General features: G+C 47.6%; 1 protein-coding gene across 22 annotated transcripts in view; it reads right to left on the bottom strand.

The window, feature by feature from the left end:
* The window catches only part of DLG1 (discs large MAGUK scaffold protein 1), a 149,634-nt gene that overhangs the window by 107,228 nt on the left and 30,176 nt on the right, over positions 1–12,230 (bottom strand). Inside the window, exon 1 of one of the 22 annotated variants that reach the window (XM_051991570.1) lies at positions 3,556–3,931. The exons of 20 other annotated variants lie outside the window; for them this stretch is intronic. In XM_051991570.1, the coding sequence (XP_051847530.1) occupies positions 3,556–3,747 (192 nt within the window). In that variant the 5' untranslated portion in view covers positions 3,748–3,931. Of the gene's footprint in view, positions 1–3,555; positions 3,932–12,230 lie in introns of those variants that run through there. One more of the 22 variants, XM_051991564.1, reaches the window with a different exon arrangement.

Below are 12,230 nucleotides of genomic sequence, written 5' to 3' on the forward strand. Positions count from 1 at the left end.
TTGGCTAGCATTTGTACGCCAGCGCCGGTTGCCAGACCCCCAGCCACGCCCCTGCTCCCCATCTCCTGGCTCCTTCTGGGGCACCATCTACGCAGCTTCCCCAGGGACCTGCTCAGCATCTATCCCTCCAAGGTTCCCCACCCCTGCTACTCCCTCTGCCCAGTCCTTCACCATCTCCTTTGCAGACTCTTCCTCCAAATCAGACCCACCATAGCAGGTGCTCCTCCCAGGTCTGACGATGGAAATACAGCAGGTGGAGGGAGGGGCAGACTGAGAATGACCCATCCTGACCCATTCTGCCACTCCCCCCATCACATCTGTCCTTCTGGGACTCCCATTCTAAAGGCCGGACTCTTGGGGCGGGGTCTGACCTGGGATCCTGAGTTGATCCCAGTCGGCCCCTGAATGTCCACTCTGGGTGACCCCACCCAGCCAGTTGACACGCCGCTGCTATGGACAAGGTGCTTCCAGATGATTCAGAGCCTGGAATCGGAAGTGGAACAACGGAGAATTCCATCAGAAAGCTATGCCATGTAAGGCTGGCACATCCTGCCCAGGGCAGAATCCAGCAGGCAGGGACAGACAAGGACCAGATAATCCCTGCTCCCTGCCAGTGCCCCCATGCGGGGCTATCTGACCTGCAGAAACTCACCAAGGTGTATGAAGGCAACTGGCCTACCACCACCTGAACCCCGACATAGAAGGACCCTCTCCTCCCACAAAGTCTCCTCACAAAGGTGGGGGATGGCTCCCCTCCTGCAGCTTTGTCCATCTTTTTCCAAGAGGGCCAGGGACATTGCAGGGGGATGCCCACGGGGCCCTCAGGTTCTGTGGCAGGACCACGTAGCCAGTGACCCTGGTGTCTAATGTGTTGGAACCAGGCAAAACCAAGGCCCACAAACAGCGGTTTGCACCGACGGTCCCTCTGACTGGAGGCTCCCCAGCCTGCTTTTCAATTCCTCTATCAGAGCCCAAGTACCTGAAGACCCGAGGCCCGGCCTAAATTCTGATCCCCTTCTCTGCCCCTTCCCTCACATGCTTCTTCCTCCAATACCCAAAGACGGCACAAGACAGTTGCGGCATATTAACAATAGGGGCTAGGGTGGGGAGAAATCCCCAAAAACATATCAAACTAATCCGAAATGGGAATTATGGATGAGACAGAAAGCAATTTCTGCTGCCTCCACAGAACAGGATCTCAATTAGCCAAATGAAATAAAATCCCATTCCACCCCACTCCCACCCCAGGGGCCACAGAGATCCAAAAGGTAATGTTCTTCAGTGTAAGACAGCAAAAGGACAGGGGTCAGGACTCAGTCCAAGAATTAAGTATCAGAGGGCCAGAGCTGGGCATCCAGCTGGGGTCAGGTCTCCATGAACCCCACCAGTCATCTGAGGAAGCCTGAAGATAGTGAATGATAACTGGATTACAATCAAGGGAGGGGGCTGGAAAGGTGTTGAGGAGCAACCCCTCGGAAAACCACACTGAAAAGGGAAGGAGGCAGAAAGTGAGCAACAGGAGCTTTCAAGGAAAAAATCCTGAAATGGCTAAAGATCTCAGAAGGAAGAAAACTAAGTTCAAGGCATCAAGAAAAAGCAAATAAGCCAGCAAGAAGACACTGATAACAAATGGTAAGAAGGCCTCCAGAGCAGCTAAGGGAGTGCAGACATCTATGGATAAACACGGCAAATCAAGGGAGTGTTAAACTGGCCCTGATAAGTCAAGAGGACACTGAAGTTTCCTCGGAGAGAATGGACTCACAGCAGGATGATCCTGTACGGCTTAAGAAAGAAATCAAAACTGTGAAAGCTTAATAGGTGGCCTGCGCGGCAGAAATAATTGGCAAGCAGAAAAACTTAAATCCAAGTCTCATCAAAAAATAAGCCCCATCAAGGGATAAGTAATTGAGAACACAAAGACACAAAAGGAAGAAAATAAAAGCAAGATGTACTTATCACAAAGGCAGAGTGCAGAATAACAATAACAACTAGCCATAAAGAGATAAGACCATCTGAAGCAGAATCTTTGTCCACTTGTCCTGAGTTCAAGCCAAACCTCGATGCCAGAAGACAAATTAAACTCATCACAATGAGGATTTACAGAAAACCCAACTACTCAGGGTGGGGATGTATTTCACCAACAAGCTGAAATCTATTCCATTTGTGGCTAATTCTAAATCGGGCACCTTTCCTGAACTTGGTGCGACCATTAAAAGCTCCAAGCCAGAGGAATGATCATAGTAATGGTAATTCTTCCAATCCGAGATTCATTTGTTCCACTAGGGGGCACTGGCTTTGGGGAATCTGGGAGGTCAACCCCAGGCAATTCCATGGACTTCCTCCGAAATATCAAGCATCGGGGCAGAGCCCAAAGACCCACAACAAATATCACTCAGAAGGACATTAGGACAAAGACTTCAATAATACCTATGCTATAAAAGTATCTGAATAAGTGATTACTAAAACACAGCACTGATATTATAAAATGACTTGCGAGGTTCTCAAAATTCTTTTTTTTTTCTTTATGAAAATAAAGGGATTTTTTAAAATGAGCCACCTGAACCCCTTTACAAACGAAAAAATGTCTTTTTAAAAAGAAATGTTAAGTCAGCCTTCGGGCCAAGTTTTTCTATCTCATAGTCCTTGATAAAAAGCAAGGTCAAAAGAAATCCAATCTGAGCTTTTTAAAAAAAAAAGCCTACATTTAACATAAAAATTTAGTTTTGAATTAGGTCCTGGTTTGATTCAAAATTAGTTAATTAGAACATCGTATTTGTATTCCACATTTCTTTACCTTAAATAATTTCAGAAATTTTAGCAGGGGAACAGTCATAATTGTCTAACACAAAATTTTCACCTGGAACATGAGTTTTCACAAGAAAAAGTATTCCTAGTTTAAGGAAAAAACTCATTAATTCAAAATCATACAATTGAATGAGATTCTAGGACTCTTGTTCTCTATTTCCCAGCTGCTTTTAAAAAGTTTCAGCTTTACAAAAATCAATAATCATTTTATATGGAAAATAACACTAAATTAGCTCATTCTACATATAATGAATTCTACTAGAAAACTCCCTCTAGTGTATTATTAAACTAAATTAAGAGGTCAGTTTTCAAAAGAAAATAATCAGCTTCCAATACTTGTCAGATTTGCATCATTTCAGAATGTACAGAATTACATAATGATAGGATCTATAACCTTTATAAAAGGCGACTAAGGATTATTTGTCTTAAAACTCCAGAAGGAGACAGGGCAGCTCTGCTTTAAGGACACGAGCAAACCGAAGGCGCTTGGCTCCCAGAGAGTGCACAAGCCCCCTAGGGGCCGGAGGCAGCTCCCCAACTGCACACCAAGGGATTCTCAGCGGCGGAACTGTCCACCTGGGGGGAGGGGGAAGCGAGAGTAAACAAACTGGTCACATGCTGATTAGCGGCGTGTTTCTGGCAGATGCGGCTCGCACCCAGCTTCCCGACTGCAGGGCACCGTCCCCCAGAAGAAGCTCCCCCCCCCCACCTGAGCCCGGCTCCCGGGCGCCCGCAGGGGCTCCAACCCACCTTACAGCCGAACATGAGCGACATGGTGCTGCTGCTGCAAGCGACTTTGCAGTGGCACAACATGGGCGAGAAGCAGTCCAAGTTTTTGATGCTGGGAGACATCTTTTCGGCTCCCGGGCACTTCCACCGATCCGGGCCCGAGAAGGCAGAAAAAGGCCTTTGCAGACGGCGCTTGCTGCCAGGCAGGAACATCGAGTCTAGATCCGAGGCATCTCTCCCGAGATCCGGCCGAGATGCGGCGGGGGCGAGGCGGCGCTCTCCCCCCTCACGCCCCGGGGAGATCCGGCCGGCCCGCCGAGCGTGCCCCGGGACTCCTTCCAGCCCGGGCCCACCGCATGGCAGGAAATGAGGCCCCGCGCCGGCCCTCCCGAGGGGCAGCTCCTCCACCTGCTGCGGCGGAGCCGGCCCAGCTCCTCCCGGAGAACTCTGGCAGAGCCGGCTCGGAGGGCGCTGGCGGCTGCGGAGGAGGGGCCACTGACTGCAGCACGAGGCTCAGCCCGGCCCGCTAAGCAGCCTTCCTGCTCGGGCTTCCTCCGCGGCCGCTGCAGCAGCATTCCGACCTACTTGCCATGGAGTCCGGGGCCAGGGTCTCCGAGACCCCCGCGCAGGCTGCGCTCGGGAGCCGCCGCCCTCTCCCCACCAATCGGGAGCAAACCTGGCCCAATCTGCCTCCGCAGACTCGGGCTCGGAGGGTCCCTGCTGGCTGGGGCCTTCCTGGCCTGCTTCCTCCTGCCCACGCCCCCTCCCCACAGCTCCCCCGACGGCTTCTAGGGTCAAACACGCGGCATGGCCACAGCCAAGGAAGGCGCGCTCCCTGCCCTCCACAGGTCTCTACTCTGTACAAGGAGCCCCCCATCTCCCAGGGTGCCCCCGTCACAACTAAAGCTGCAGGGGAGCGGCTGGGTCAGTCTTGAAAGTGCACTGGCTGGGGACGCGCCACCTCCCAGCAGAATCCAAGCTCTTCCTGTGGCTCCTTCTGCCTCCAGCGCCTGAACGGGGAACGGGGCCCAGCTCGGCTCTCATCCCCAAGCCCTGGGCCACAGGAAGCTCCTGGAGACCAGCAGGGCAAGGCCCCGGGGAGCCGCCCACCTGCCAAAAGCTTGACAGCGCCTGGAACGGGCAACATTCCCTCTAAGGGTTACTGTGACCCCCACGATGGGGCACAGCGGGATGGATCTGCTTTCTGCCGCTCAACCGGAGGAGGCAATGACTTGAGAGTAACAAGAGAGGCAGCGTAAGGAAAGCCCGCACAGAAGATCTCTCCCACCCGTCTGGGAGCATCCACGCTTGCCTGCAGACACACCCGGGTACGGGGCCTGGCTGCCTCAGTTTCCTGGGGAAGGAAATGGCACCACCCGGTTCTCTGCCACCAAGACCCCCGATAGGATCCCCGAGAGCCAACGTGATTCAGATAACAAAGAGACCCAAGGGGAGACCCGAACCACTTCTCAAAGAACCTCTGGGCAGCCCTGGCAATGGCCACAGCACTAAGAGAGGGTTTTTAAGGAGAGAAGACAGGTGCGTGTATTTGGAATGGAGCCAACAAATCAGGAGCCAGGTCAGAGGAGAACTTCCACAGGCTGGCAAGACAACCAAAGGCTGCGTTTCCCAGAATTCCTTCCAAAACTCTAGCCTTCTTGACACCCCAATGCTAACTTTATCTTACTTTTTTTCAGTAGCTTTTCCTCAGTAAAACTAAGGCCATGGAAGGCTGCCCGAAGGTAATTCAGAGAGGTTTCCTGCGGGCCCCTGGAGCGCCAATCGAGGCAGACACAACTGGGCAAGTCAGTCAATAACCATTTCCAAAGTGCCTCCTGGGTGCCCCGAGAAAGGCCAAAGACGTTCCGACCTCACAGGAGCCTCTGCCAGCTGATCTGGAGAAGCACTAACACAAAGGGAGGCGGGACAAGGCCCCCAAGGAAGCCCGGGGAGTTCTCCAGGAGGCAGAGAGCAGCCCGGTTGGAGAGGTCCCACTGCCCCTCGGGAACAGCAACAAGGCTGGCCAGCTGGGGAACCAGGCAGGAAGAAGCCGCCTTATGATGGGCCCAAAGGATCCAACACAGTGGGTCTCGGGGGACACCGTGTGGGGAAGCAGCTCCAAAGCCCTGAGCCTGAAAGATAGTCTTTCTTTCACATAACCGAGAGTATAAATCAACAGGGAAAATGGTAACAACAGAAAGAAATGTGGCCTCCAAATCTAGGAAATTAGTCCAGATATCGATGAATAATGAAGGGGGGTGGAGGGAAGAAATACAATCCAATGAGGATTCCACGGAATGTAAGAACAAGAGTCCTGAGTGGTTCAAGGTAGAAATGAGAATTAAAAGAACAGAATTTAAGTGCTGCCCAGCAAAGATATTGATGGGATGGAGTAAAATAGAAAAACTGCTTACTATGCAGGCAAAATACAGCACTCTAAGACTCAAAGGTCTCCAAAAAGCAACGATGAGGTCCTGGGTGCAGCTGGCAGAGAAAGAAGGAAATAGGTTATGCCGAGCCCGAGGCCCACACTACGTCTCTCAGAAATCCAAGTCGTGTCCCTGAGACTGAGTTTCCCCTTTAAAGAGACCACTCCTTTGTGGCGTCTCTCCCATTGCTCCCCCCTTTTGCCACGTGGCATCCGCCCTCTCGTCCCCCACTGTGCCCCATGGTGCCTTTCTCCTTACACTGACTCTATGAGGCTGCTAATGATAGGATCTACGATGTGGGGTTTGGCACCAGATGGGAGCAGGCTCCAAAAGTTGGGGTTCACTCACGTGAAGGATTCACCATGGCCACTCTCTTGGACAAAGGTGGGCTTTATTTAGGGGAGAGGTTACAGACAGAATGATGGGAAACAGGAATTGTAGGTATGAAATCGAGTGGGAGAGCATAGGAAAGACAAGTTTCTTGGTGGAACCCACAATTACCCAATGGAAAGGGAACTAGTTAAGCTGGGAAGCCTAATGGAGTTAGGAGAGATACCTTATAGCATGGGGGAAGGGAAAGGGGAAAGACACCCGAGGCAGAGTGCCATAGAAGGCTGACCCAAAGGAAGGCCGCAGCCATGGGCTGGCCCCTAAATAGATTTTCTAGGGAAAATTTAGCCTCAGGGACGTGACTGGGATTCCTGGCTGGAGCCCTCTACAGAGGGGAGCCTCAGGAGTTTGGTGTATATCTTGGATTTCAGACGGGGCCACCTCCCTAAAGCGGGGCACCATGGAGCTAAACTGATCTCTATCAGAACCTTCTGCCTGCTTGCCTCAGGGATCAGCCCTTTGGTTTCTCTTGGTTCAAAACAATTCTCAGGGTCTCATCACAACCAGCTAAGGACATTCTCCAATCGCATGGAGTGTTTCCTTTTTCCCTGTCTATCATTAACAGTTAACACCCCCCCCCCTTTTTGGCTAATTATATGCTCTCCCAACTTTATTTTATATTAACCTTTTCTAGTGTCTACTGCATCTCTTCATTTTGTCTGTAACTTCTAAACAAACCTACCTTTTACCAAAGAGAATGGCCATTGTGAACTCTTCTCATGACCAAACCCCGACATCTGGTGCCATCATTCGGGCCTACGGCCACATCATCTGCTGCCTCAACCACATCACAAGATGAAAAAGCTGAACACCATAACGCAAGAGATAAAGCAAGAGAAATGCAGACTGCCTCCAAAAAAACAACTTCAGTCTACAACCTTACACACAGTGAATAAATTTAACAATTCAATTCAAAAACAAGAAGTTCTACAAATACATAGAAAAAAATGCAACAAGACTATTCAGCACCCACCAGAGAACTTGGGAAGGAATAGAACAATATGTGCTGAACAATAGGGCTCAGGATGCAGTCCAGAATCATTTACTTTTCAGCAAATCTGAGCTGAACTATCTACAAAAGAAGATCTTCGATAATAAAAAGGTGCTTAAAACATTTTTAGAAAGGAAACAAGAACTGAAGAGATGATTTGCTTTTTTGAACACCCTAAAAACATCAGCCCAGAGCTTCGGAACGTGGCAACATCCTGCCCAGAGGTGCATCAAGTTATTCTGGGGTACTCCAGAAAGGTCTGTGAGAGGAGCAGCAGCAGCAGGGGCTGTGTGGTTCGGAGTGAGGCAGAGCAAAGTGGCTCTTGGGGCCTCGGGGGAGAAAGGTGGCCCTGCTTGGCCAGACATGTAAATTAAAACAGCAAACCTCTGTGACCTGTGATGGATGCCCATGACATCATGAACCGCATCTCTTTTATACTATCTTCATAATCTTCTTCTTCTTCTATTTTTTTTCTGAGGTATTGGCCAGGGTCACACAGCTAGGAAGTGTTAAGTGTCTGAGGCCAGATTTGAACTCAGGTCCTCCTGACTGTGCCACCACTATCCACTATTGCCATCTCGCTGCCCTTTTCTAACAGTCTTAAAAAAAATACTTCTGGGAAAAGTAGAAAGGAATCTGGCAGAAATGATCTTAGACCAATACTTACATCCTAAAAAACTTATGTGTCCTTACTATTAATAATTATATGAAAAAAATTAGAAGAGAAACAGATCATCTATCTCTCCCAGCTATGGGTAAGAGACTTCACTTAACCAAACAAAAGAGGAAATTATAAAAGGTAAAATATCCTTCGATTACTTGAAACTGAAAAGCTTTTGCAAAGGCATCATTAATTTATTAATTAGTTATTAATTATATTAATTAGCATTCTTATCTCTAAGAGAAGAAGAAAAGTGGTCAAATAGGGGGAAAAATAATCTCTGTATCAAATTTCACTAATATGAGTGTGGTAATCTAGACAGATAAACAATTAATATTATAAGAGAAAAAGCCATTCTCCAATAGACAGAAAATGGTAAAGGATATGAACAAATAATTCCTAAAAGAAGAAGTCTAAAGTAGTCACAACCACATGAAAAAAAATGCACCAAGGGACTAAAATGGAGAAAGGCAAATCTAAGCAAATCAACATAATTCTGAGGTTTCACCTCATACCTCAAGGTGATTACTTTTTGGCAAAAATGATCCCCCAAATAGCAACAGTCAATGTTGAAGGGGTTGTAAGATAATAGGCGCACTAACACATTATTAGTGGAGCTGTGAAGTGGCCCCCCAATTTTGGAAAGTGGTTTGGAACTAGGAGACTATTACGGGGCTTATAAACCCAGGAGGCCCCTGATAAGAAAGGAGTGGACAGAACACCAGGCCTGGAATCAGGAAAATCATCTTCCTCTGCCCTCAGGCACTTCTAAGCTGTGTGACCCTGGACAAGTCACTTCACCCTGTTCACCTCAATTTCATCATCTATAAAATTAGCTGGAGAAGGAATCAGAATCTGTTCAGCCCAAACGCCTACCACATCAAGCATTTTCCAGTCTACCTCCCCAATTCACCTTGAAGTTATCGCGTATATAATTTGCATGTCCTTATGGCCCCATTATATTCCCCCAAAAAATATGAGCTTCCTGAAAGAATGGCCTACTCCTTTTTGACCCTGTCCCTGTGCGATGTAGGCACTTCCTAAATGTGGAAGTTGACAATGATATCTCCAGGTATCACCTAAAAGGGATCCAGGATTATTTTTGGTCCTAAAGGCAATGTTTTGTAGAACAATTGCAAAGCAGCTTTTATAAATGAGGCAACTGAGGCTCAGAAACATAAACGGACTTGCTCAGGGTCACACAGTCAATCTCAAGGGGCAGGATTTGAATTCCAGTCTTTGGACACCATCTGCTACCCCATGATACACACAGTAAATCCACTTTTTGCACATGGGTAAATGTTTTAACTCCGGGAAAATAAGAAAACAGTAGAGGGCAGCATTTCTATACTAAAATTTCAATCTTGTTTTTGCATATACAAAGGTTTAACATAATTCATCAAAATCACTCTAAAAACAGTGAGACTTAAAAAGGTCTCATTCCCTTTCAAAGCTGTTGCTAATTTTAACAAGAAAACTCAAAAATGCACAGATGTGGAACCCACAACTGCAGAGGAGCCCCTGCAAACCACTCATGCTACTTGATTACACAGGAAAATCCCCTACCAGTTAGGCAGCCTCGGTTCAAAATTAGGAAAATCATCAAAATAATGACCATATTCATGGAGCCGAGGGGACAAAGTCCAGAGTGTTTCAGAAGTCGGGGGGGGGGGGGTAAGAGGGGACTCAGGGTGCTTTGTTTTGTTTTCTGGGTGGGAGGGGGAGGAGAGAAGATTTTGGATTTCATTTTGAAGGTGGTATATTTGATGGGCTAGAGATAGCCAGGTCTAAGGAAGGTGTGTAGCAATTGGTTCATCTGGGTCTCATCATCTTGGAATAAAGTGAGGAAATCAAGTTCCAGGGATGAGAACTGAATCCAGAGGCTTCGGTTCTCACTCTCTGGCACAGTGTAACCGTGGGTATCTCCCTAATGGCCTCTTTGCTCAGGTTAAGTTCAGCAGAACAGTAGGTAGCCTACTGCATCAAATGGACCCTGAAGCCCCACAAGACTCAATCACAAACAGAGTGGGCTCAGCCATTAAGAAGAGACTGCTGACTCAAAAGCTATCTTTCCTGGGATCAAAAAGCTCCTTTCCGCAAATTTAATCCGTGTATCCAAGGCTCCCTTAAAGAGCTTGCTGAACAACAAAAGAAGACTCAGCCTAAGAACATGAAGCAGATTTCTGCAAACGTATCCAAGAGTCCATCCCCAATCATCCAAGTGGCCCTAAGATTATGATGGATACAAGCAATCTTTTCAGAAATACTTTTTTATTCATTATAAGGGTAATGGAAGAAAGGGAAGCTTATAGCTTTGACCTAAAATTGGAAACACAATGAAACAATTAAACCAATGGAGATCAATTAATATCTTAGCAGGATTTGGTAGACTGGGGAGGGAGAAAAAAAAGAGCTCCTGAAATGAAAGGGGAAAAAAACAAAGCCAAGGGAACACCAAAGTCCAAGCCCAGCTTATACTCTGGTCCAGATCCTGGTTCAAGAATCTGCAAATCAACAAGAATTTCCTGAAATGCTCCCCCAGCTGGCTTCCTCCAAGTTCCTGACTCCAAGAGGCACTTCCCAACTTTCTCCCTTCCCACTGAGAATTCCCTCCCGAGATTATCTCCCATTTCTCTAAGGCTTGGTGTTTAATCCCAGGAGGACTTCCTTGGGTCGGGTTTTAGCGACCTCATCAATTAGCAGCTTCAGGAAGGCAGGAAGCAATTAATAAAATGCTGACTGGAAACGCCTGCTTTTTAGGGCTCTCATCTTGATATACTCTTCTTGTTTCTAAAAAGCAGATTTAAGTCTCTGCTTCACCAACCTAGGAAGATTTTCCATGGAAAAAATACCTTTATGGAAACCATCAAATCTGAGAGCCCCTTAGGCCTACAATGCCCTCATTTGCCAGCTAGGACTTTTTAGGTGCTCCCTTGGCAGTGCCAGATACTGTGAGCATCCTTCAGGGCACAAACTCAGATGCTGAGCCCAATCCCTCTCCTGTGTGTCAGAGAACCTCTCTTTTCTTCACCCCCCAGGCCAGATTCAGGTTTTCCCAGGACCCTCAGTTATTTCCTTGAGTTTTTTGCCTATTTTTCAAACTCAGTTGATGGAATGACCAAAAAAATGTTTCTGATATCTCCTTAGGACTTCTGTTTCAAGAAATTAAAAATCAAAAGTGTATGTGCATGTATTCTAACAGCTACACAATTTATAACCACAGCACAGACAAAATAAGAGGGAGGTTATAAGACATAATAATAATGTTTGTTTAGAAATCACTTTTTGAAGTAGCTCACACATATGCGATCCTTTCAGGTTTATAAAAAGTACAGCCTTATATACCTGTAGAAATAGATATTATGACCATCGGATAAATTAGGTGACACACAGGGGAAGTCATTTGCCTTGGGGTCACACAGTAGCTGGGACCTACAGGTAGGTCTGAGAAGTAAGTATCCAGAGGAGACCAATCCTTTCCCCACTCCCCACTGGGGTGTACCAATCCAGAGCAGAAAAGGAAACTAAAAGGATTGTAATCTCACTCTGGAGGCTTGGGCCTTCAGGAGGGGTTCTGTCCTGTTTGGTTCTGCAAATATGTATTATATCTAGGATATACTGCAACATATTTAACATATATAGGACTGCTTGCCATCTGGAGGGAGGGAGGGGAAAAAACAAAACATAAGCAAGTGCAAGGGATAATGTTGTAAAAAATTACCCTGGCATGGATTCTGTCAATACAAAGTTATTATTAAATAAAATAAAATTTAAAAAAAAAAAAAAAAAAAGGAGGGGTTCTGTTCCTTTCCCCATCTTTCCCTCACACGTCCCACCCCAGCCTTCTCTAAGAACTGGGGACTCTTGGGACTCACTTCTCTCAGTGCAATCAGGTTTTCACACAAGTCTGAAGATGCTACGATTGCACGCCGACGTCATAAACGAAGGGAAAGGGTGAATATGAGGCTGGGAGTCAGCGGGATCTCTCCCTAGTTAAGTGCAGCATCAGAAGACAGAAGACTAGGGAAGGTCTGGCCAGGAACGCTCCAACACCCAGGAAGGGGGACATCGCCGGCCCAGACTGGGGCCACCACAAGCAGGAGCTGGGATACGTCTGGGGCTCCTGGGCAGATTGGGCCCCAAGGCTGGAAGAGGAGACCCGGGCAGCCTGGCTCGGAGGCGGCCGTGACATTCTGTGCTTCTGCACCAGCAGCTTCTCAGCTGG

The sequence above is a fragment of the Antechinus flavipes genome, chromosome 3, assembly GCF_016432865.1.
Source record: "Antechinus flavipes isolate AdamAnt ecotype Samford, QLD, Australia chromosome 3, AdamAnt_v2, whole genome shotgun sequence".
Taxonomy (NCBI): Eukaryota; Metazoa; Chordata; class Mammalia; order Dasyuromorphia; family Dasyuridae; genus Antechinus; species Antechinus flavipes.